At 39.8% G+C, this 23079-nt stretch overlaps 2 protein-coding genes across 11 annotated transcripts in view; one reads left to right on the plus strand and one right to left on the minus strand.

Annotated features, from left to right (window-relative positions):
• ECM2 (extracellular matrix protein 2) overlaps positions 1-17662 on the plus strand; it is a 66252-nt gene extending 48590 nt beyond the window's left edge. For 7 of the 9 annotated variants that reach the window (XM_054502634.2, XM_063650255.1, XM_054502633.2 and 4 more), the window contains 5 exons: positions 1581-1716; positions 5924-6081; positions 8964-9103; positions 10559-10885; positions 15120-16291. In XM_054502634.2, coding sequence (XP_054358609.1) covers positions 1581-1716; positions 5924-6081; positions 8964-9103; positions 10559-10885; positions 15120-15288 — 930 coding nt within the window. In that variant the 3' untranslated portion in view covers positions 15289-16291. Of the gene's footprint in view, positions 1-1580; positions 1717-5923; positions 6082-8963; positions 9104-10558; positions 10886-12562; positions 12711-15119; positions 16292-17457 lie in introns of those variants that run through there. The other 2 variants (XM_054502637.2, XM_063650257.1) reach the window with 2 other exon arrangements.
• CENPP (centromere protein P) overlaps positions 1-23079 on the minus strand; it is a 286353-nt gene that overhangs the window by 103407 nt on the left and 159867 nt on the right. The window contains exon 6 of one of the 2 annotated variants that reach the window (XM_063650259.1): positions 8667-8784. The exons of the other annotated variant lie outside the window; for it this stretch is intronic. Coding sequence (XP_063506329.1) covers positions 8667-8784 — 118 coding nt within the window. The remainder of the gene's footprint in view (positions 1-8666; positions 8785-23079) is intronic. 2 annotated transcript variants of the gene reach the window in all.

The raw sequence follows: 23079 nt of genomic DNA on the forward strand, positions 1-23079 counted from the left end.
GAACAAAACCTGATGGAGGATACTTTGGCAGAAGGAGGTTCTGGAAAAACAAATAGGTTCAGATAAAAATTAGGGATAGCTTGGGAAAGAAGAGGGAAAGAGAGAGAACAGGAAACAGCATAGAGTAAACCTTTGAAAGATACAGATTGGACTAATTATATATTTAAAAAAAAAAAAAAAACAGGCCAGGCACAGTGGCTCACGCCTGTAATCCCAGCACTTTGGGAGGCCAAGATGGGTGGATCTTAAGGTCAGGAGTTTGAGACCAGCCTGGCCAACATGGTGAAACCCCATCTCTACTAAAAATACAAAAAATTAGCCGAGCGTGGTGGCATGCACCTGTAGTCCCAGCTACTTGGGAGGCTGAGGAAGGAGAATCGCTTGAATTCGGGAGGCAGAGGTTGCAGTGAGCCGAGATCGTGCCATTGCACTCCAGCCTGGGCGACAGAGGAAGACCCTGTCTCAAAAAAAAAAAAAAGGAGAAAAGAAGAGAGAATTCAAGGAATTTCAGAGCCAAGAGAGAAGGGGTTTATGTTTGTAAACAAAAACTCATAAATGTGTGTGTTTGAAAAGCCAAAAATAAAGCACACTATATTCCACTAAGTGAAACTGTTACTCCCTTGGGCAGTCTTCTGGGTCTTCCACCCACTCTTCAGACAAATCACTGGCCTCTTCTATCCTCAGTTCCTGTTTCTTATCTGGAGTCTAGGCTGGCAGATAAGAGGGTTCTACATTCACACCCTAGATCTACTTCATGCTATGCATCCTTCTCCTAGAAAATGGCTAGCATTAGGGGGTCCTTCTCCTATTTGACCAAGAGAAAAACATTGTAAGAGATTACCTCCTTTTCTTGCTTTGGAATTCTCTGTCCCATTCCGAAACTGTTGAAATTTGAATATGATCACTGGAGAAGTGAATCATTCCATGGGACTTTACTAAAACCTACCCAACGACAATTCCCCACTTGTGGTGGTACAGGCTAGGTTTGACCAATGAACACACAACTACAAATGTGAAAAAGACATTTTTCCAGACAGTCAACTGGATGCCATATTGGAATAGCTTGTGATATCTGTAGTCCTTGGTTTTGAAAAATTTCCACAGTAATTAGTGTTATTTTATGACCTTTCTGGAGTAGATAAAAAACTGGGGTTTACAAGTATGTTTAAAGGATTGATTGCTATCTTAATTGTTAGCATCCATGACAGCTTCAGATTACTGCATGATTTCATAAAATTTCTGTCTATTGCTGTAAAGGTGGAAACCTAAGATCTAGCAAGAATGACCAATCCAGTAGTTATGGCAGCTTTCTCTCACTTTCTAAAGCTGCAATATAAACGTGGTGAGTAAGCTACAAAATAATCATATGTAGTCTGCTGAAAATCCCTGAGAATCAATGCTATTACCAGGATCAATATCAACCTGGCAGGGGGAATAAGGAGTTTGCTGTGTGGCCTGGACATTACTGTCTAAGCCTAAGGAAGGAAGGTTTGTGAGACTTTTAGTCACGACCATTATGTGAAATGTGACTGCACAGCTGTGACTAGATAAAAAAGTAACTTTGAGATTTGCTTTTTAAGCTTCTGAAGAAGTTAATGCGTTTGAATATGGATGGAAATAATTTGATACAGATTCCTTCACAATTGCCATCTACATTAGAAGAACTTAAAATCAATGAGAACAATCTTCAGGCTATCGATGAAGAAAGTTTATCAGGTATTTAATATTTGTTTTTCAATGATGTGCTTCCTTATAATCTTTCCTATATAGTCCTGTAGAAATTTTATTTACCGTGTTGCCAAATGAATAAATAGTAAATATTTTTAGGTCACTTAACCATTTGAGTTGATAAAACTTCTTTTAATTATTGACTGGTAAAACGTAAAATGAATTTTAAACTGCCTATTGTCTTTGTACCTTACCCATGAATAACATTGTTTCTCAATGATTCCAGGTTCTTATTATTCACAAGGCAATAAATTTACTACAAATCCAAAATATCTGAAGAATTACACTAAATATTCCCCGCACTGCCGTGTGTTTTGTGTTATGGATCGACAATTTTGTCGGTTCTTTGTAGCGACTAACCAGTGCCATGTTTGTTGACTGGATCTCCTTTATCACTCTGATGGTCAACAGACCCCACCCACAACTCTTGCTGCCTCCATACACCTTGCTATTTTCATTTATCATGTGTTGGAACCTAAAAACAAAACTAAGCACAGGGGAATTATGCATGAAATGTGAATAAACGGGCACTGCATATGCGGCTGAGATGCTGTCCTACAAAGAAAGCACATGCTCTTCATGGTATTAACTTTGACTTTGGCAATTTTCTGCCTGAGAGGGCTTGGGCTGGAACTTCTGTACTCATATGTCACTGAAGTCCTGCTAACTCCACACCCCACGGCATGTGGATGCAAGGCTCCCACCGTGGCCTAGCTTTCTGACAGCCTTTAGTGAGTGTGCCCCACGTTCTGTGCACTCGACATTGCTGGAACTGGCCCCTCTTCTGCTTGTTTTGGGACTGTGCCAGACAGCTGAAGTTGTCATATTGTGACTCTGTATAGAAGAGGCTTTATCACATTTTACTTTTCATGAATTCTAGCTAATGCCTTTGATTATACTGTGTACTTTTTTGAGACAAGGACTGCCTACTTTTCTTTTTATCTTCCTAATAGTCTAGCATAGCTCTTGAGGTACAGTGCTCAACACTGTCTGTTTACTTGCTTTGAAACATATTATGTTTTTATTTATTATGTTATTTATTAAACAAAGCCTTTAAATGAATAAAACAATTCAATTATTTCCTGTAGCTCCCAAAAAACGTCACAGGAACAAAACACTTCTGGTATTGAGAAAAGAACAATAATAATGAGAATTGCCAAATCTGAGGATTAGTTATGGAAATACTCAATTTCCAGATGGATTTCAGGACACACAGAAAAACATTAATAAACACAAATTTCGATGCAGACTGCCAAATGGGAAAGACATTAGAAAATTCAATTTCTAACTGCTGAAGACCAAAGGGTGTCAGCAATTTAGAACAACTGTACTAACAGGCTGTATATGAACTATAAGTCAGTCACACTTTTAGTTGGGTTATCAAAACGAGATGTTATAAAACATGCACTCCTGACTGTGAAGGTGCTTTCACACACCCCTGGAACTGCCTTCCAGAGTACTCTTCTCCTCCCTCATTCACAAATGCTTCTAGATTCCCAGAGTGTTGACAGGAAGCCAGGGTGAACGGGCTGTCTGCCTGCCTTTCTTAGCCCACCTTTCTCCACAGTCCGAGCACCCGAGGAGCCTCGGCCCCATGCCGGCAGTGCTTTCTGTCCTCCGGCTCAGATACCCCCGGCTGCACTCCCTGGGTGGGCTGAGTTCTAAGAGCTACTGCAGTACTGGCCCCTCGGGTGCTGGGCTCCCCCTAGCTGGGAGTCCTGATGCTGTGGATGGTCAGGCTGGCTTCCAGGAGTGCTGTGAGGCCACCCTGCTTCTGTGTGGAAGCAGATGGCCCACTGCTCTCCCATCATCTCTCTTGGAGCGGCTCCTCACTCATGACCTTTCAGATTATAGCTCCAGAGAGGGGGAAGGAGGGCACTCCAGGGAGAGAAAACAGCACAAAGGTGCAAATAAATGAGACAATTTGGGATACTGTGGGAGATGCAAGCAGGCACGGTGAAGGTGAAGGGCAGGCAAAGAGCAGCACAAGGGGCTGCACACACCTTGCTGAAGGGCAGGGAATTTACCTGCAGGAGGAGCAGAGTCCACCTGAGATGTGCACACGTGTTATGGAGAAAGGGAAGGACTTACAATTGAGAGAGAGGTATGAAAGGTGGAGGGAGGGACAGCGGAGGAAAACCAGGCATGCTTTAAAAGCGTTTTTGTTGTCACTAATGACTGAAACAACTAAACCAGGAGCCCTGGAGGCTGCTCTAGTGGATGACCATGTGACGCTGCCTGCCAGGAACATCGAGGCACCTGCCATGTCCACAGCCTGTCATGGTACCACCCACCATGGAAGACTTCCTGTTTCCTGTCCATGAATCCTTTCAACATCTACCTCAAGTCTCACCTACAAGAAACGTTCTCTAGCTCCATCCTATTTCCTGTTACCTTCTATTTCCTATATATACCAGAGAATAATTGCAAAAGAAAACACAGTGTCCTGAATTTGCACTTTCTCTCTTTTTCTCTCAGTCATGTAATGGCCATTAGTTCATTTCTGTTATCTATTTTTCAATGAAAAACTTCCACTGCATTTCAAAACTTCACCTATGTACTAGAGAAAGATGTCAGATTCTCAGTACCTTTAGTTTTGGAAATGAAAGAGAATATGAGGAAATATAACCACTTATCACAATTTACTGGCTGGCCTGGCTACTTGCTGTTGCTCGGCACTTCCATTAATCCTGAGCACCACCACCAGGTTAACCTTTGTAAAATGTGGCCCTTGTCCTGCCATCCCCATCTTGCTGCCTAGAGAATGAGAGCCAGACGTTGTTGTCCAGGGTGCAAAGGCCCTCCCAGAATTAGCTGAGTGTGGTGGCGGGGGCCTGCAATGCCAGCTACTCGGGAGGCTGAGGCAGGAGAATTGCTTGAACCCGGGAGGCATAAGTTGCAGTGAGCCAAGACCATGCTATTGCACTCCAGCCTGGGCGACAGAGCAAGACTCTGTCTCTAAATAAAAAATAAGATAAAATTTAAAAAATGTGAAAAAAGGCCCTCCCAGTGTACTTCTCTCTGAGCATCAACCTTCACTCCACTGTGCACAGCCACTCCAGGGCTAGTCTCCTCTCCCCCTGAGCAAACCCACATGGTCTTTCACCTACATGTGCTCAGCTGGCTATTTCAGCTTGGAAGTTCCTCCTACTTCTATCTAAATCTTTCTGTCTGTAGGAGCCTGGCACTTTCATACCACTCACATCTACACTGCTTTTTCTTCTTTTAATCTTCCAGCATTTATTATTTCTATTCCTGATGCAACCGTCTTTGCTGTTGCCTAAGAGCAGAACTGAGTCCCACATGGCATTCAGTGCAATGCCCATGAAGGGGGTTGAATAGAAAACATCCCCTAATCTGGGAATTTTGGCCACACCCTGAGCCTCTGACTCAGATGCCTTTGGGTATTATCATTGCTGAGCTGTCCATTTTGCAGCACGGAACTTCCATTTGACCTGGATCATACCACTCCTGAGACTAGTAGAAACAAAGTAGAAAAAACTTGTTTGTATAAAGGCCTTTCTTGCTAGTTCAGTCTGAATGCGTGGAGAATTTTTGATCATCATTCTTTCAAAGCTTCCATTTGGCTGCACTCTGTGCCAACAAGTGAGTAACTTTGATGGGAATTCACTGCTCTGGTTTACTTCTGACTCCCTTGTTCAGAGACTGAGGGTGAGCCAGGGAAAGTGTTCTTTTCTGTGTCCTAGAAAAAGAAATCATTCATTGCATTAAACTTCCACCCACCCCATTGCCTATTATGCTGCCACTTCATACATCTATGTCTTTGCAATGTTTCCAATGACTGTCCACAACTTTCTATTCCTTTCCTACCTGAATTCCAAATCCCTATTCAGCCACCAAATTTCTATGGAAACTCCTCTGTCTCTCTTTCCTATCTCCCTCCCTCTCTTCTCTCTTGCTTCTGTTCCTTACACATATTGTTAGCACCTAGCATTTCAATGATTTTTTTTTGGGTCTGCCTCACTACTGGATCATGCATTTAGTCCTGGTTGAATTGAGCATCTGGGATGTACAAAGTACTTAGAAAAGGTTTTATAGGAGGATACAAAGGTTTAAAAAAAACTGTATTTGCCCTCCAAATAAACTGGCCATTTCACATGACATTTCAAAAGGCTACAAAAATTTGCATGGTTTTTCAATTATCCTAATATTCTAATACTTTTATTTTTTATAGACTTAAATCAGTTGGTCACCTTAGAATTGGAAGGAAACAATCTCAGTGAAGCCAATGTCAATCCTTTAGCTTTCAAACCTTTGAAGAGCCTAGCCTACTTGCGTCTGGGAAAAAATAAATTTAGAATTATACCGCAGGGCCTTCCTGGTTCTATTGAGGTAACAATATATTTTTTTAGTGTTTTAAATGTATTATATTTGAAATATGGTATACTACAACAAAATATATTTTAAGACTATTGTGATGTAAATTAAACTCTAGTTTCATGCTGTATACAGAATTTCCTATAATTTAAGCATTGTTTTTCTTCAAGCAATACAAAATTCTGAATCGAAATTATAATTACTAGTAGAGACACCTGATAAAGTGAAAAATGGTACTTCTGATAGCTCTTGGGGGAAATGGGAGAAAGGAATTGAGAATTTAAATGAAACCACAACTTCCATGAGGTACTCTGAGTCTCAAGACAGTGTAAACCGTCCCAATCTAGAAATGTGACGCTTATCACAGAAGCTCAAACAGGTATTAACCGTAACAGAGTGTCCACTCACAAATTCCAGGCAAAACCACAGACACTCTGACCTAACGGTAACTTGCACAGATACAAGTGTTGTACAAAGAAGGCCTCTGACTGTTCCAGCAACTCTGTAGCTTACAAGTTTTGACCCAGTTCCTATCAAAACTGTCCTGTGATTAACTCCAGGCCCCAAAGCGCAGCCTTGCTTCATTATCCTCTAGAGATGCCCCACAGGTCCCCAGATGTGTGGTCTCCTTGCTGCAGGATGTGCTCCTGGGGATCTTTGGCTGATAAATGTCAACACTCCTCATTTCCTGCATTAAAAACACTGAGGTGGACCGTGCAGTGGCTCACGCCAGTAATCCCAGCACTCTGGGAGTCTGAGGCAGGAAGATGGCTTGAGGCCAGGAGTTTGAGAGTAGCCTGGGCAACATAGTGAGACCTTGTCTCTAAAAAATATATTTAAAAAAATAGCCAGGCATGGTGGTGCACACCTGTAGTCGTAGCTGCTCAGGAGGCTGAGGTGGAGGATCACTTGAGCCCAGGAGTTTGAGACTGAAGTAAGCTAGGATCGTACCACTACACTCCAGCCTGGGCAACACGGAGAGACCCTGTCTCTACAAACCACACCCCACCCTGCCCGCCAAAAAGAACACTGAGGTCCAGAGAGTCTATACATACTGGCAGACCCCGTGGGAACCCAGGTTTCCTTACTAAGCTCCGTTTCTCCTATACCACATGATCATCCAGCCAGAAGTCAGGATGGAGCATCCTCCGGCTGCAGCCCCAGGGAGCCAGAAAAGAGGGTCATCTATTGTGATCCTATGTGGCTGTCATGGCTACCACCCTTCCTCTTCTTCATATTTCCAGATTAAGTGACAGAGTTATGTAACACTGACATTTATCAGGAGGCTGGCTTTCCATCAGAATCTCCTGGGTTCTTAAGAAATACAGACTCTTGGACCTATCCCAGACATGCTAAGTCAGATTCTTTGTGGGACAGGGCCAGAAATTAATAATTAAAAAATTGAAATTTAAATAGATAATGCATACACATGTTAAAACACATACATACACAATGAGGATAATACAAAAGAGCAATGTGGCCCACTTTGAGCCTGAGCCTCCCATACTGACTTCTCTCTCTCCAAAGGGATCCACTCCTACCAGTCTGGAAAGCAATGGGCATACAAGTGCACAAATGCATGGCACATACTACAAATCCTTCTAAAGCCACTGCTGTACACCTGCCTCACTTAACCATGCAGCCTCAAGGCTGTCTCATGTCATTCTTTCCTACAGCTGCAGAGTTTTCAACATATGGACAGGTGTGCCAGGATTTATTTAACTAGTCTCTTACTGATCTAGCTCACCTCCTAAATACATATGCAGGTAAAAGCAAAAAGTTGAAAATTGCTTTACTAATTTCTAACAAATACCAAAATTAACAAAGAGGGAAATTCTCACAGGTGGAATAGAAGGTGACACTAAAGATATATGCCAGTTTTACCTCTGAATTCTAACAAGAGAACAAGGAGAATTTTTATAATGCAGATCCTTTAGTGAAAAACTCCCTCTAATGCCAACTAAACTTAACTTGAAGGCAGCTAGCTATTAAAAACTTATTAACAGTTCTAGAAAACTTCTCCTTGGTTGTAAATTAAGGCTCTTAATTAACTTTAATTAAATTAATTATAACAAAAGCAAATCTAAAAACATGAGCCTAAAATATTATGGACCACATGAAATAGTAGGAAACAGGCAGCCTGGGAGCTGGAGGCTCGGCTAGGACAAGCCCCTCTCAGCATTAGTCACGTAACCACAGGTGGGCTTCCCTGTCTCTCCAGGCCCAACTTAACTCCACTGGTAAGTAGAGATAATAATTTCTGTCTACTTTTCAGAGTTTTGAAGCCCAAATGAGATAATTTATGTGAATAAGTATTATTAAGTAGAGAGCCTTGTATAATTATTTCGGTATGCCATTTCTTGCAACATATTATAGCTAATACATTTTAAATAAAATTCATTTGATTCCATAACCATGACAGTGTGTTTTATTTTACTAACTAGTTATAAAATTTGACAACTTTCCTGTAATTCCAGCACTTTGGGAGGCCGAGGCAGGTAGATCACTTGAGCTTAGGAGTTCGAGACCAGCCTGAGCAACATGGTGAGACCCTGTCTCTACAAAAAATACAAAAATTAGCCAGGCTTCGTGGCGCATACCTGTAGTCTCAGTCACTTGTGGGACTGAGGTGGTAGGATCACTTGAGCCTGGGAGGTCAAGGCTGCAGTGAGCAGTGTTTGTGCCACTGCAATCCATCCTGTGCGACAAAGTGAGACCCTGTCTCAAAAAAAAAAAAAAAAAAGACAACTTAAAAATATGAGCTTACTTGAAAGAGCAGTAAAAGACTCTTTAGATAATACTAATGATAATAGTCTATGTCACTATTTTAGTCTCCATGAAATTGAACATATCAACTAACACAAAAGAAAAATAATAGTCTTTTATCTTAATTATAGGAATTATACCTAGAAAATAACCAAATTGAAGAAATAACTGAAATTTGTTTCAATCATACCAGAAAGATCAATGTCATTGTACTACGTTATAACAAAATTGAAGAAAATAGGATTGCTCCTTTAGCCTGGATAAATCAAGAGTAAGTACATGCTACAATTTAAATTTTATTGAACTATTTCTTCCTCTCGCTATTATTAAACAGAGTATGAAAACTGGGAATGGGATAAGTGAGGGAGGTGATGATACTGAAGGGCTCGGAGACAGAATCGTTTCTTAGTGAACCCTTACCCTATCCCCAAAGTGGGCTACTTCATGCAGTTTCCAACCTGTGCATTGCATGACTGGTGTTAGGATTACTGCAGTAACTACTGTTGTTGTCACCATACTGCATACTGGACACCATATCATATGCCAAGTGCTGAGCTAGCAAGAACTGAGCCCCAGCTGTCTGATTTCGAGGTCTGCCCACTAATGGTCAAATGCCACTCTAGCTCTGTCTACCTCACAGGTTGTCAGGAGGTTTGAATGAAGGATTATTCCCCTGTACACAGTGAGAAAGAAATCTGCCATACTCCTTCTCCTCATAATCATTAGGTGGAAGCACCAGGCTCCAGAGCCCAGGCCTGTTCTCCTACACTACACAGCCTTCTTTTCTCCAAACTATTTCTTCACCTCAGCTCTTACAAAATAGACTGAAGAATGCTTGGCCTAACAGTGCAGGCCAAAAGTAGACTGTCTTCCTGGACAAGAATCAGCAGCCTCTGGCCGTAGCTTTCAGTGAAGGGGGAGGGAGTCAGAAGCAAGCCCTGCAGCAAATCCAGCAGACAACTGGGATCTGGGATTGCGTGTCCTGGAACTATGTGCCTAAGTAGCACAGCCTGGGACACGTGTCATTCAGAAGCAGGATGGAGAGGCCAATTGGGCTCAGCAGCATGTGGCACTGAGCCCACTGTGGGCAGAGAAGTCTTCATCAGGTGAAAAGAGGGTGTGGGGCAGAAGCCTTAGGAGACTCAGGTGGGGTTCCTGAAACAAGCCAGTGAGTTCACCACGTTTCCCAGATCTTCTAGATGATTAACAGCATTTTCTAGATCCCTCAGGCTCGCTTCAAGTCCCAGGTGTGCCAGGTCATCAAATCAAATGTGGAATGAAAATGTAGGGGAAGGGGAACCAAAACAAGCCAAACAAACCAAACTTCCTTGCTGGAACCAGAGACAACTTTACAGATAGGCATTTAGATGTATGTTGGGATTCACGGGATTTCATTTTGGATTCAACACATCAACCGTACAGATATTTTAGTCTTTGGGCCTCAGTATTGCCTCTAGGGATATGACTTTTTCCGTCCTAGTCTTTGATGCTCCTCTCGCATGGACTCACATAGCTGGGAGGCAGTATGGCACACTGGTAAGGACATGCACCTTGGTGCAAGAGACTAGGGCTGGCTTTACCTGGAAAACTTCCTATCTGGAATCATCACTACAAACTGGGTGCTTATAGGAAAATGGACCAGCATCAACACTGGCCTTATCAAAATTTAGAGCTGATGATCACCATCCTGATGTCCCTACCCTGTTTACTTTTTTCTTTGCTGCAGAAATCTAGAATCCATTGATCTCTCCTACAACAAGCTCTATCACGTCCCCTCCTATCTACCCAAGTCCTTGCTGCACCTCGTACTCCTTGGGAACCAGATTGAACGGATCCCTGGCTATGTGTTTGGCCACATGGAACCAGGCCTGGAATACTTGTACCTGTCATTTAACAAACTTGCTGATGATGGCATGGACCGTGTCTCCTTCTATGGGGCATATCATTCCCTGAGAGAATTATTTCTGGATCACAATGACTTAAAATCTATACCACCTGGGATACAAGAAATGAAAGCACTACATTTTCTGAGGCTGAACAACAACAAGATACGGTAAATTTTGGCTTTTGCAAGTATCTGTTTAAATTTTGGTTGGCAAAATATATGATAAAACAACCATGACATGATCTCTGGGATTTACGTTAAGGGAAAAAAAAAATGGTGCTAAGGGGTTGGATTAAACAAGATTGGCAAATGTTAGTAATTACTAAAGGTGGATGACAGGTATGTGAGGATTCATTATAAGTTTTTCCTACTTTTGCACATGTTTATAAATTTCCATAGTTAAAACATCTTTTGGCCAGGTGCAGTGGCTCACACCTGTAATTCCAGCACTTTGGGACGCCAAGGCGGGCGGATCACCTGAGTTCAAGAGTTTGAGGCCAGCCTGGCCAACATGGTGAAACTTCGTTTCTACTAAAAAATACAAAAATTAGCAGGGCGTGGTGGTGCGTGTCTGTAATGCCAGCTACTCTGGAGGCTGAGGTGGGAGAATTGTTTGAACCTGGGAGGCAGAGGTTGCAGTGAGCCGGGATGGTGCCACTGCTGCACTCCAGCCTGGGTGACAGAGTGAGACTCCATCTCAAAAAAAAAAAAAAAAAAAAACCAGATTATTATATATAACACTTAGAACTTTAGAGACAGGTTCAAATGAGTCTTCAGAGCAATAGATTATGTTACTACTCCCACCTCCATGTGTAAATAAATAAAACTAATCCATAGAGCATAAAACCTAAATATATGCTAAAATTAAAACTGCTTCTATCTAGATTTTTCCGAAGTCAGATTTCTGAATACATTTATTGAGACTCACTTTCCCTACTTTTGGGAACACATTTTTCTGCATGTGTTCAGCTTATATACCGAATCATCACTCCTGCCTAGATGGCATGAGTGTCTTGAGAATTAATCCAGAATATTTTGTTAGTAAGGTCTTTATCATTGGCAGTGAGGGAGACAATAACCTTGTTGTTCTGTCCCTGAGAATTATGCCTCTTAGTCTTTCCCCTTCTCTAAAAGTCCAAATAAACTAAATGCCTACAAAGACAAAACAAAAACACAGAAAAGTTCGTGTTTTTAAAGGTACTGGAGGAATAGATGGGGGTTTGGGAAGGCTTTGTAAAATTCAGTTTCAAAATTTTTTGGCAAAAATACTTCACAGGTTGTGCCATATGCTTCATACTGCATTGCATCAGAAGGCGTCTAATGTTTGTCCCACCTTTTGTGATTCTAAAATTGATCACTGGATTGAGGTGGTCACAGCCTGGTATCTCCTAAGACAAACTTACTCCTTCATCATTGAACCAATGGTTTCACTCACAGATGAATGTTGTTTGAATTCTTATTTCATTAGGGGTAACAAAATGATGAATTTCTATTTTTGCCATGCTTCTCATGCTTATTAGCTGGAATTCCTCTGTAAAAAATTTTTTGCTCATCAACTAGGGCGGTTTTGTCACTTTGAAAGGCAAGAAAAAAGCTCAGTTCTTTCCTTTAAACCACCAGTGGGAGTAAGAAGTTGGAGCCTGAATGTTTTTGCTTTATTTTGTTTTAGGGTTCTCTCTTTTTCTGGTGAATCAATATATACTTAGGCTTTCATGTAAGCAGTTATGTTTCAATCAATTGCAGTCATCTGGACAATGGTCGCCATTCAAACTGGCTCTTGTGTCTGCGCACTTGCTTTTGGGCACACGTGGGCCTCAGGCTTACTTTCTGCATTCCCTACTGCAGACCTTCCTCCAAAGAGCCTGGCTTCTTTCTTTGGGGAACAGTATTGAGAAGCCCCAAGTGGGAACGAGACGTGGTCCTTTCAATTGTGTTGCTATTGTTTTGAGGCCTTTCAGTGGACTGCCAGGAAATTCCGTATTTTGAAAAGAAAGTAAGTTCAGACTGACATTCCCAAATCAAATTTAACATAATTGAATATTAATTCCTTTTATTAAAACTTGTTTCTCTTACACTGAAAATCTAGGTTCCCAACAATATTAACTTGGATGATCTTACAATATGTAAACAATTGTTTCAAAATGACATCATTATTACTGCTAACAATAAAAACTTTAAGTTTATTATTTTTTGGTAGCTCTATCTGTCTTTAGGATAAGTTCCACTAAAGAAGTACAGCTGATATATTTCCTCTGTAATATGTCAACAACTTAATATTCAGACATGTTATTTAGTTTATTTTTGGTTTTTAGAAATTGCTTTTTTCTTTTTGAATATTATTTTTGACTGTGTTAAATATTTATAATTCCAAAGTCAAAACTGTGTAAGAAGTTGAATTAAGAGAAGTCTTACTTCTATGATTGTCTTTTTTTTATATATACATATTTTCTTTTTACTATAAGTTTTAGGGTACATGTGTACAATGTGCAGGTTTGTTACATATATATACATGTGCCATGTTGGTGTGCTGTACCCATTAACTCGTCATTTAACATTAGGTGTATCTCCTAATGCTATCCCTCACCTAACGTCTATGATTGTCTTTTATACACTATATGATCCTTCCCATAGGTTAAATTTTTAAATTTCTAGTTTATCCTTCCAGTATTTATTTTTGCAAACAAAAGCCTACATACATATACATATTTCCCCATCCATAATTATTATACAAATTATTACACAAAAGGGCAGTTTTCTCTCTATATATGTCTTAGTCCAATTCTGATGCTATAAAGTAATGCCCAAGGCTGGGTAATTTATAAAGAGAAAAGGTTTATTTGGCTCATGGTTCTTCAGGCTGTGCAAGTAGCACGGCACTGGCATCTGCATCTGGTGAGGGCTTTCAGGCTGCTTCCACTCATGGTGGAAGGGAAGATGGAGTGTGTAGAGATTACATAGCAAGAGAGGAGGCAAAAAAGAATGGGGAGGTGCCAGACTTTTTTTTTTTTTTTTTTAAACAACCAACTCTTATGGGAATTAATAGAACAAGAACTTACTCACTCCCCTGATCCTAGAGAGGATATTAATCTATTCATGAGTGACCTGCTCCCCATGACCCAAACACCTCCCATTAAGCACCACCTCCAACACTGGGGATCAAATTTCAACATGAGATTTGGAGGGGTCAAAAAAACCAAACCTTATGGGGTATGTGTATTTTTTCTACCCTTTTTTTCTTTTTTCTTTCTTTTTTTTTTTGAGACAGAGTTTTGCTCTTGTTGCCCAGGCAGAAGTGCAGCGGCGTGATCTCAGCTCACTGCAACCTCCACCTCCCAGGTTCAAGCGATTCTTTTGCCTCAGCCTCCCAAGTAGCTGGGATTACAAGGATATGCCACCATGCCCGGCTAATTTTGTATTTTCAGTAGAGATGGGTTTCTCCATGTTGGTCAGGCTGGTCTTGAACTCCTGACCTCAGGTGATCCATCTGCCTTGGCCTCCGAAAGTGCTGGGATGACAGGTGTGAGCCACTGCACCCAGCCTACCCTTTACTTTTTAAAAGTATCAGTATATCACTCCCCATCAGTATGTAGAGAATTTCTTCATTCCTTTTCACAACTGAATATTATGCGGATATACTATATTTTATTCAATCAGTTCCGTATTGATAGACATGTGTTTCCACTCTTACTACTAAAAATAATGCCACAAAAGATAAGTTTGTATAAATGTCATTTTGTTTTTTTCCAGTTTAACTTTGGGATAAAAATCCTAGGAGTGGGAATGTAGAGTGCAAAGGGTAAAGTGCATATGTAATTTTGCTAGATACCACCAAATTCCTCTCCAGAGGGGGCGCACCATTTTGCATTCTCTTCAGTGGTATTTGATCGGTCCAGGCTCACTATTAGAATATGTTAATGAGCTTTTGGATTTTTTTTTTTTTGTTTTGCAAACCTTATAAATAAAAAGTGGTATGCCAGTAAAGTTTCAATTTACATTTTTCTTCTGAATGAAACTGAGCATTTTCCATTTTCCTCCTAGATTCTTAGGAAGCCTTTGTATCTGCGATATAAGTTACTTTCTCCTTCTTTGTCATGTTGTTTAACTTTGCACTTTCTTTTTAAAACCTGCAGTAAATTTTAAATCTTTTCATTCAGTGCTTCTGGTTTTCAAATCACATATAGAAAGAATCTCCCGAGTCAGAGGGTGTGACCACAGTCTGTTCTAGTGCTTCTATGGCTTCATCTTTCACATTTGAATCTTTGATGTAGTTGGAATTTATTCTGGTCTATAAGGATCCAACTTTATTTTAAGAACAAAATTTTTTTAACAAATGTTAAACTTAACTCCTAAAGGCAGACTATTACTTGGACCATGTGTGACTTGCATGTCTATTTTTCCTTAGGAACATTCTTCCAGAAGAAATCTGCAATGCTGAAGAGGATGATGACTCAAATCTGGAACATCTTCATCTTGAAAACAATTATATTAAAATTAGAGAAATACCATCTTACACATTTTCATGCATAAGATCATATTCAAGTATCGTTCTTAAACCACAAAACATCAAGTAATTCCAAGTTTTCCTTTGCTGTTTATAAATTTTACTCATGTATTTGTAGTAGCTGCATTTGTCATTAATAAGAGAGACATAATCCTCCTGTTATACTCAGTATCATTATATGCTAGTCAACCTGATTCACTAACACACAGATGAACAACCAAAATACACCTAAAAGGTATAGTCTCTAGGAGTTTTATTAATAGTAAAGGTAAAATCTCTCAGTTTCCCACCTCTAGAAAGAGGCCATCTCACTAGAATAGGATATTATGCATACTGAGCTAGACCAGGAGTCTGGAACAAAATAAACACAGCCTTTATAATCAACTTGAGTACTGGTGTTAGCTGAGAACTCTGTAAGTCCCTTTAAAAATTATGTATCTTTTGGTTCAAGATTAAGAAGCATAATGACAACAAAAAAAGCAGGCAGAATTTATGAATAAGTGTTGTTTATTATTCTGTTAAAACAATAATTTGTTAATTTCTTGTAAGGCCCTGTGCTATAATTGCTGGTATAAATATAACTGAATATTGGGGTAGCTTTCATTTCTTCCATTAATTACATGTGTAAAATTAAAACACTACTGTAATGTTAATTTCCTGGTTTTGAAAATCATATTATGGTTATGTACATTGTTAACATTAAGGAAAGCTCGCAGAAGGGTGTGCATAAATTCTATACTCTTTTTGAAACTTTTCTATAATTCTAAAATTATTTTTTAAAGTTAAACAGCATATTAAGATTACCTTCACTATTCTTCACTCAAGATTAAGATATTTTTTGAAAAGCAGTAGAGTTTGCTTAAAATACAAATTAATTATTCTTGACTATAACCTTGTAAAGGTAAATCTAATGTATAAATTTTTGAAAAATTTTGCACCACTGGTCATAGCATCTGTCTCCTTTGCCTGAATTTACTGAAATACATCATTTTATTTAGTTCAATTGAAATAAAGCTATGTCTTTACTATGTATTGGCCCTACCAAAATCATATATTAAAATTTTCTAACATAATGATCTTTTATCTTTGTATTGCTAAAGTAATTTATAAGACATATATAGAAACTATGTTGACTTCTTTTGTTACTCTCAGTTTTATGTCTTGGCTAGGAACTTAAGTGCCAGTGTTGGCCTCATTGCATAGGTTTCTCTCATTTTTTAAGCTTTAGTTATTTAATCATTTAATAGTTCTTTCACCACTCTAGGAACCTTCCATCCCCACTTCACAAAGCTATTATAAGAACCAGAAAAGAATGTAAAGCATTTTGGAAAGTATGGTGTGGATGATGAATGCAGTTATTATCTCATATAAAACTGAGAGGAACCAGCATAGCCAACCACAATTGACAATTTCATGGGTGACTTTCAGTTTCATGAGTGTGAAAAGTTTGACTTATTCCATAATGTTATTATTATTATTTTTTTAGACGGAGTGTCGCTCTGTCGCCAGGCTGGAGTGCAGTGGTGCAATCTCAGCTCACTGCAACCTCTGCCTCCTGGGTTCTAGCGATTCTCCTGCTTCAGCCTCCTGAGTAGCTGGGACTATAGGCATGCGTCACCACTCCCAGCTAATGTTTGTATTTTTAGTAGACATGGGGTTTCACCATGTTGGCCAGGATGGTCTCAATCTCTTGACCTTGTGATAAGACCGCCTTGGCCTCCCAAAGTGCTGGGATTATAGGGATAAGTCACTGCACCAGGCAAGACTTATTCCATAATGTTACTTCTAAGCCTGCTTTCTTAATAGGTAGGATTCAGAGATTATAACATGAACAACAATAATAATATGAAGATAACTGTTAGACTCAAGAGTCAAAGACTTATAGCAGGTTGTTAGGAAGAAAAATAGAATTTTATGGAACAAAAGTTGAGCTTTGTAATCAGTTTAGGAATGAAGGAGCATTACTAATTTTAAATTGGCCAGGTTGACTTTAAGAGACAGGTAAAAACAAGAAGATAAGGTTACACATCCATTTAACAACCCTTGTGCAATACTTATTGATGTATGAATACAAACACATTGACATAAATGGTTTAAGGCAATCTAAGCTGTAAACAAAATTAGTATTAAAGGGGGCTCAAACTGAATAAGGTGAGTCAGCAGAACTAGCATCTTGGGATGACACAGAGACAGATACTAAACGATTCATTCATTCATTTCTTACTCTGACTTTATTCAGCTGTGTTTCAGATGCTGTTCTAGAGACAGTGACAAACAGATCAGATGTGGCCTTTCCTCTCTGGTAGAGGCAATAAGCAGGAAATCAAACAGACAAGTAAGCAGGCAAGTGCTGTGCAGTCAGAAAAATGGTTGACAATGTGATGAGCACACTGGGGCCTGAGGGCTGCCAGGAGACTACGGCCACCCTCAATGGCCTAGATTAACAGCAGATCCAGATCCGTGCCTGTGGAGAAGACACACTGTGGGCTTGCTGTGCATGTCTCTTCTCAACTCTGCTCTGGCTGCAGAATCCCCCAAAAAAAAAATGAAAATCAGAATGACTGATTGAAGCTTTTTTCTTAAGTGGAAGTTGTACTTATTTCTACTGATTTTATAATTTTTAAAATATGGCTAGCATGGAACTTGTTCAGCCCTGAAATTTCATGATGTTCTAGATGGGAAGTTTTAATTCCATAAAAAAGTGATAAATGTCCTTATAGCAAACACTCTTCACAATATAATGTACTAAAAAACAGATGTTCTGTTTGGCTTCAAAAATTACACTATAATTACTAACACACATATACACTAAAGAAGTCCTGGTCTAGCCATGATCTAAAAATATTAATGGTGTGTCTTGTCTTTGCATATATATACAAGGAACAGTATAATTTTGAGATATGGCTTATTATCAATAAGAATATTATAAGCAACACTAAAGAAATTATTTAGTGAAAGACATACAGAGCCTGGTATAAGGAAATAACTACACCAGGAACCAAGAGACGGGAGCCCATCTTGTTCTTCAATAATTATGCAGTCATTTTACTTCTTTGGGATTCATTTGATTCAATTATAAAATAACATGTTTGGGACAGATCAGTGGTTTTCAGACAGGGTTCATTAGGGGTTTCATGTCACTGATAAGGAAGTGAACAGACCTCTTTCTTCAAACAAAGCAGCTTTGCTCTCATCAGAAAGTGTTCACTCCCATCCCCCTTTTCTTCTTACAATCAACAAACTAGGTACTATCTAAATGAAACACTAGGTTTTAAAATCCATCAAGAACATGCAGCCTTCTCTTCCCTTTCTCCAGCTCCACCTACATTCCTGGAGCATCCAGGCTGAAGAGGCTTGGCCTTAGGAAGAGACTGCCTGTTTTTCCTTCTGAGCACCAGTGCAGTGGGGTGAGATTAGCCCTGAGCAGACTGCTGGGCCCCTGACCGCCTTAAATGGCTAGTCGATAAGCTTCTGTAGAAACGAGCACAGTGCTGCAAGCTCACCAACCTCCTTGCAGGGCAGGTGATGACGCTGGGGCTCAGCGAGGGCAGGTGGCACATGAGAACAGGGAATATGTGGCTGAGTCTGGAGTTCCCCTGCATCTTCTGACTCTGAAGCTGGTGCTCCTCCTGCTGAACCAAGCTGTCTCTCCCTTAGAATTTGGATGGAAAGTCTAGGGGACCCAAGAGTGGCAGGCTGCCTAATAAAACATCCGAACCTGGGCGGCTGATGCTCAACCGGAGGGTATAGGGCATGTGGTATGGCAGGTGTTGCCAACGAGGGGAGAAAGATACTTAAAACCACCTCTCCTTCAAATGGCATCATCAAATGGCTCCACGTACATCTCCTTAGAAGCCATTCTCATTAAGTCAAAGTTAATTACTCCTTAAGATGACTGCTTGCGTTAAAACACAAAAAAACTACCCACAATGTTGTACAGTTGAAATAAGCAGTGTCCTCTAGTTGTCATGGACACCTCCAGAGGTCATCAAGACGATTATTCCCACTCACACATAATTATTCCAGTAACTGTTTAATAATATGTAGTATAAATCTTTAAATTGACTTGGAAATGTTAACAAATTATGACAATGTTTGTTTTAAGATTATTTCAGATTCGGCATAAGTATATGAAAATTTAAGCCACAAATTACAGGTATATAGCTAAAGGATAAAACCCCAAATTTTTGGCAGCATATTTGTGTTAAGCACAGTGCTTCAGGCAAAAATGGTTTCTCTAATTTGACTAATTTAGGTGGGGAGTAACAGAAGATGACTGTGATATAATACAGGATATGATTAACACTAAACCATACAACACATACACGTAGTTCAGAGGAGAAAGATCAATGGACCTTGAAACAGGAATGTGAATCAGTGAGGGAAGCAGATGGAGGGACTCACGTCTGGGCTCATTGGTCAGAAGTCTAGCCTCACTATGGCAGGAAAGGAGAGGCAAGACGAGGGCTCCTCAGGCCAGGAATTAGACCAGATTCAAGGAGATGAGAAATGCAGCGTACCACTGAAAAATGCAGAAGCAAGAAGTGTTCCATGAAAGCAGTAGTTTAAGAAAGGAAAAAGAATTACCCATTGCAAAAATCTAGAAAAAGAGTGAGAGCCTTCACAGCACAGATACGAGAGACACCAAAAGGAATTCAGTGAACAGTTATCTTGTCAGATAAGGGGCACACAGAAAAGAAGGGACCAAAGAAGAAACTGCTCTGATTCTCATAATGCTGCTAAGAAGTTGAGAGCCGGGGCCATCTGTGAGAGAATGCTGAACTTGGGGTGTCAACATGGGGGTCAGGCAAGACAAGGAGAGGACAGTAAAGACGGGAAGGTATGGGGTCAAAGCTGAATGCACAGGCAAGGATGTATACCTGAAGGGACCTACAAGAGAAAGGCAGTTGAGCCAATCTCTGATGGGCGCTGACCCTCAACTTCAAGGGAGGGACACAGAAGTCAAGTTCACTGCAGTCTCCATCTGACTTGAGCCTTTCACCTTACAGAGCCAGCTTCCAAGCACAGGATGAACTGCACCTAAAAGCCTAGCTCCTCAGGGCCCCCAGCCCCACAAAACCCCCACTATTCAGTGCCTGTGCCACTACCCAGGACAGATCTGGTATTATTAGGTAGGTCTGTAGTGATTATCTCTTTAGTGTTATTAGTTAGGTCCTACATAATGATTATCTGGAATTATTAGTTAGGTATTGATTACTTTTTTTGTGTATATGGGTGTTGTACAGTAGCTGGGTTGAGGGGTATAACTTGTTTCTCCAAAAAGACTGTAAAACTTAACAGAACAGAGACAACTCATTTCTTAAACCCCTGAATTTTGTGCAAAGTAGGTGCTAAAATGTCTCTTGAATAAAGAGTTCCATCTCCTTTATCTCCCAGTCAAAACTGGTTCAGCTTATGAGTTATATTATCCAAAGAGTTGATATTATCCAAAGTTGACATTACTCCTAAATAAAAAAGAAAGGAACCTGCAAAATTTAAGGATTTTCACAGAAAAACATAGAAACTGAGCAGAAAAAGATTTATACAGGGTTACAAAAGTAAAAGGGAATCATTTATGTTATTAACATTTCTGACAAGGACCTCAAAAAGCTAAGTATATTTTTTAAACAATTAAGTTATACTTTGACAACTGGTAATACTTAGTAATCAATCTGATTGCTCTTCATAATAGCAACACTGACTATGCCTTCCAAAGCCATCATTTAAACATACCATAAATTACTATGTTCCTAAGATGCTGACTTAAAAGAATGAAATACTCAAATTCTGCTGTTGAAGTGAAACTTCAAAGGGTGAAGTAAAACCCTTTATGATATTGATTCCACCTCTTTCCCTTATTTAGAAAAAGGATAGAAAATGTCCTCATGGCAGAAACATTTACAGACTGACAGATGACTGAACTATTTATCTATCCATGATTGAACGTAAATTCAGATCCTTGATAGACTTAACATTCAAAAATATTAAAAGTACCCATGAAAAGAAGTTTCTGCCCAGCTCTAACTTAACACCAAATGACCATTACAGACCTTAAGCCCCCAAAGTCTGTGAAACGTGGAAATTCATCTCTTGTAGTTAAAAAAACAATAATGAGTATCTTGGCTCTGAACTAGAATCAGTACTAGCCATGGACCTGGCCAAGTTACTTAGAGTTCTAGTTTCTTTGTGCACAAAATCAGGAAACAACATCTGCCTCCCAGGGCTGATGGGAAGACTAAACAAGTTGATATCCTGTGGAGGTGCTGGGCACAGGGTAGACACAATAAAGGTGAGTGTCAATGTTTCCAGGGACAGACTACAGGAAACTGGTGAGCAGGAAGTTACTTAACTTGCTCAAGGCTTCCAGGCCTCTGAGTATGGTGAATATTAATTATTTAAAATAACTGATTTCTTAGATTGGTATTAAATATAGTGGAAAAAGGAGTGGGTCTAGTACACTAAGACAGGGCTCTGCACACATGCTCTGTAAACGGCCAGAAGTAAACCCCTTGGACTCTGTGGGCCAGTGGGGGTCCAGCAGGGACCCTGCAGCCTTGGCAACAGTGTGGCTCTCCTGAGGAGTAGGTGGGAAATTAACAACAAAACCTGAGTTTGACTGCCTTTCTACTGTGTTACTGTATGATCACGTCCATGGCTCGGAACAGAGTGAACCATGGTATACACGAACATCTGAGCAGGATCTCCAGGCTGAGGGAGCCAAGAAGGTGAGGAAACTGGAACTCAAAGAGTGTAAATGACATCTCATCATAAGATTAAAAAAAAAAAAAATCCTGACCATAGGAAAGAAAATTAAGTTTGATCTGTGTGATTCACTGTGATTACTTATAATACCTAAAAAGGGGGAAAATTGTACTTAAAACAGTCAGCCAAACTAGAGAAGTATCTGATCAATGAGCCTGTCCTATAAATGAATTCTTCCCTTAGAAATAACTGCTGAATGAGTCACAAACGGTATAGCAAGACAGTCTGCACTGGCAAACCCAGGCCTTTCCATCTGTAGCCCATGTAGCAAACTTTGGGCAGAAGCTTCCCTACCAAGTTTGTTCCTTTCCTATTCATTTCTGGCCCTATGACCATCAGCCCAATTGAAACCAATCCAACAGAATCAGAGGCATTTGTAAAAGGTTTTCAGAGGAAAATCTACTGCAAACTGTGTAATCCTGAATTAGTCCATGTTTGATTCTACATGTCTTCAATAAGGCTTCAGCTTATGACATGTCTTTTATCACAAGGTGAACACGAGCATTCGAGACTGTAAGCCTGGCTGGAACTCAGTCTGTCACATACTGTTATTTGCAAAGGAATAAATGTTCTAAACTCAGTAAGTAAACTTTAGTGGTGATACAACTAAATCATAAAGGCATGACCATTTCTTCTGTGAAGTTATGTTCCCTTTTCTATATGAAAATGGATAAAATCAAAACTTAGTCTAGCATATTTTTTCCTTTGTATAAAATGTGAAGAATGTGAATCCACGCAAGGGAAAGCAGGACTGTATTAAAAATAACATGTGATTACACTAAATACGTATTAGTTTGGAAAAGAAAAGGAATACATCATGTTATTAAAATGTCCTGGTGTGTTTCTAAGTAACAGAATCTCTGTGGTCAAATAAACTTACATTAAACTATCAACTGATATAAGCAAATCTTTTTATAAGTTGCAATCTGCTGAAGGTTCATTGTTTTGCCTAAACTGGGAATTACATTCACAAACATCAAATTTATATGTGAATCATTTGGAAAGTGAATTTAACTAGTATTATGACACTAGGAATAAAGAATACATTATAAACTGTAAATCTATTCTAGGGCAGCAATTCTTAACTATTTGAAGGATG

The sequence above is a fragment of the Pongo pygmaeus genome, chromosome 13, assembly GCF_028885625.2.
Source record: "Pongo pygmaeus isolate AG05252 chromosome 13, NHGRI_mPonPyg2-v2.0_pri, whole genome shotgun sequence".
NCBI lineage: Eukaryota > Metazoa > Chordata > Mammalia > Primates > Hominidae > Pongo > Pongo pygmaeus.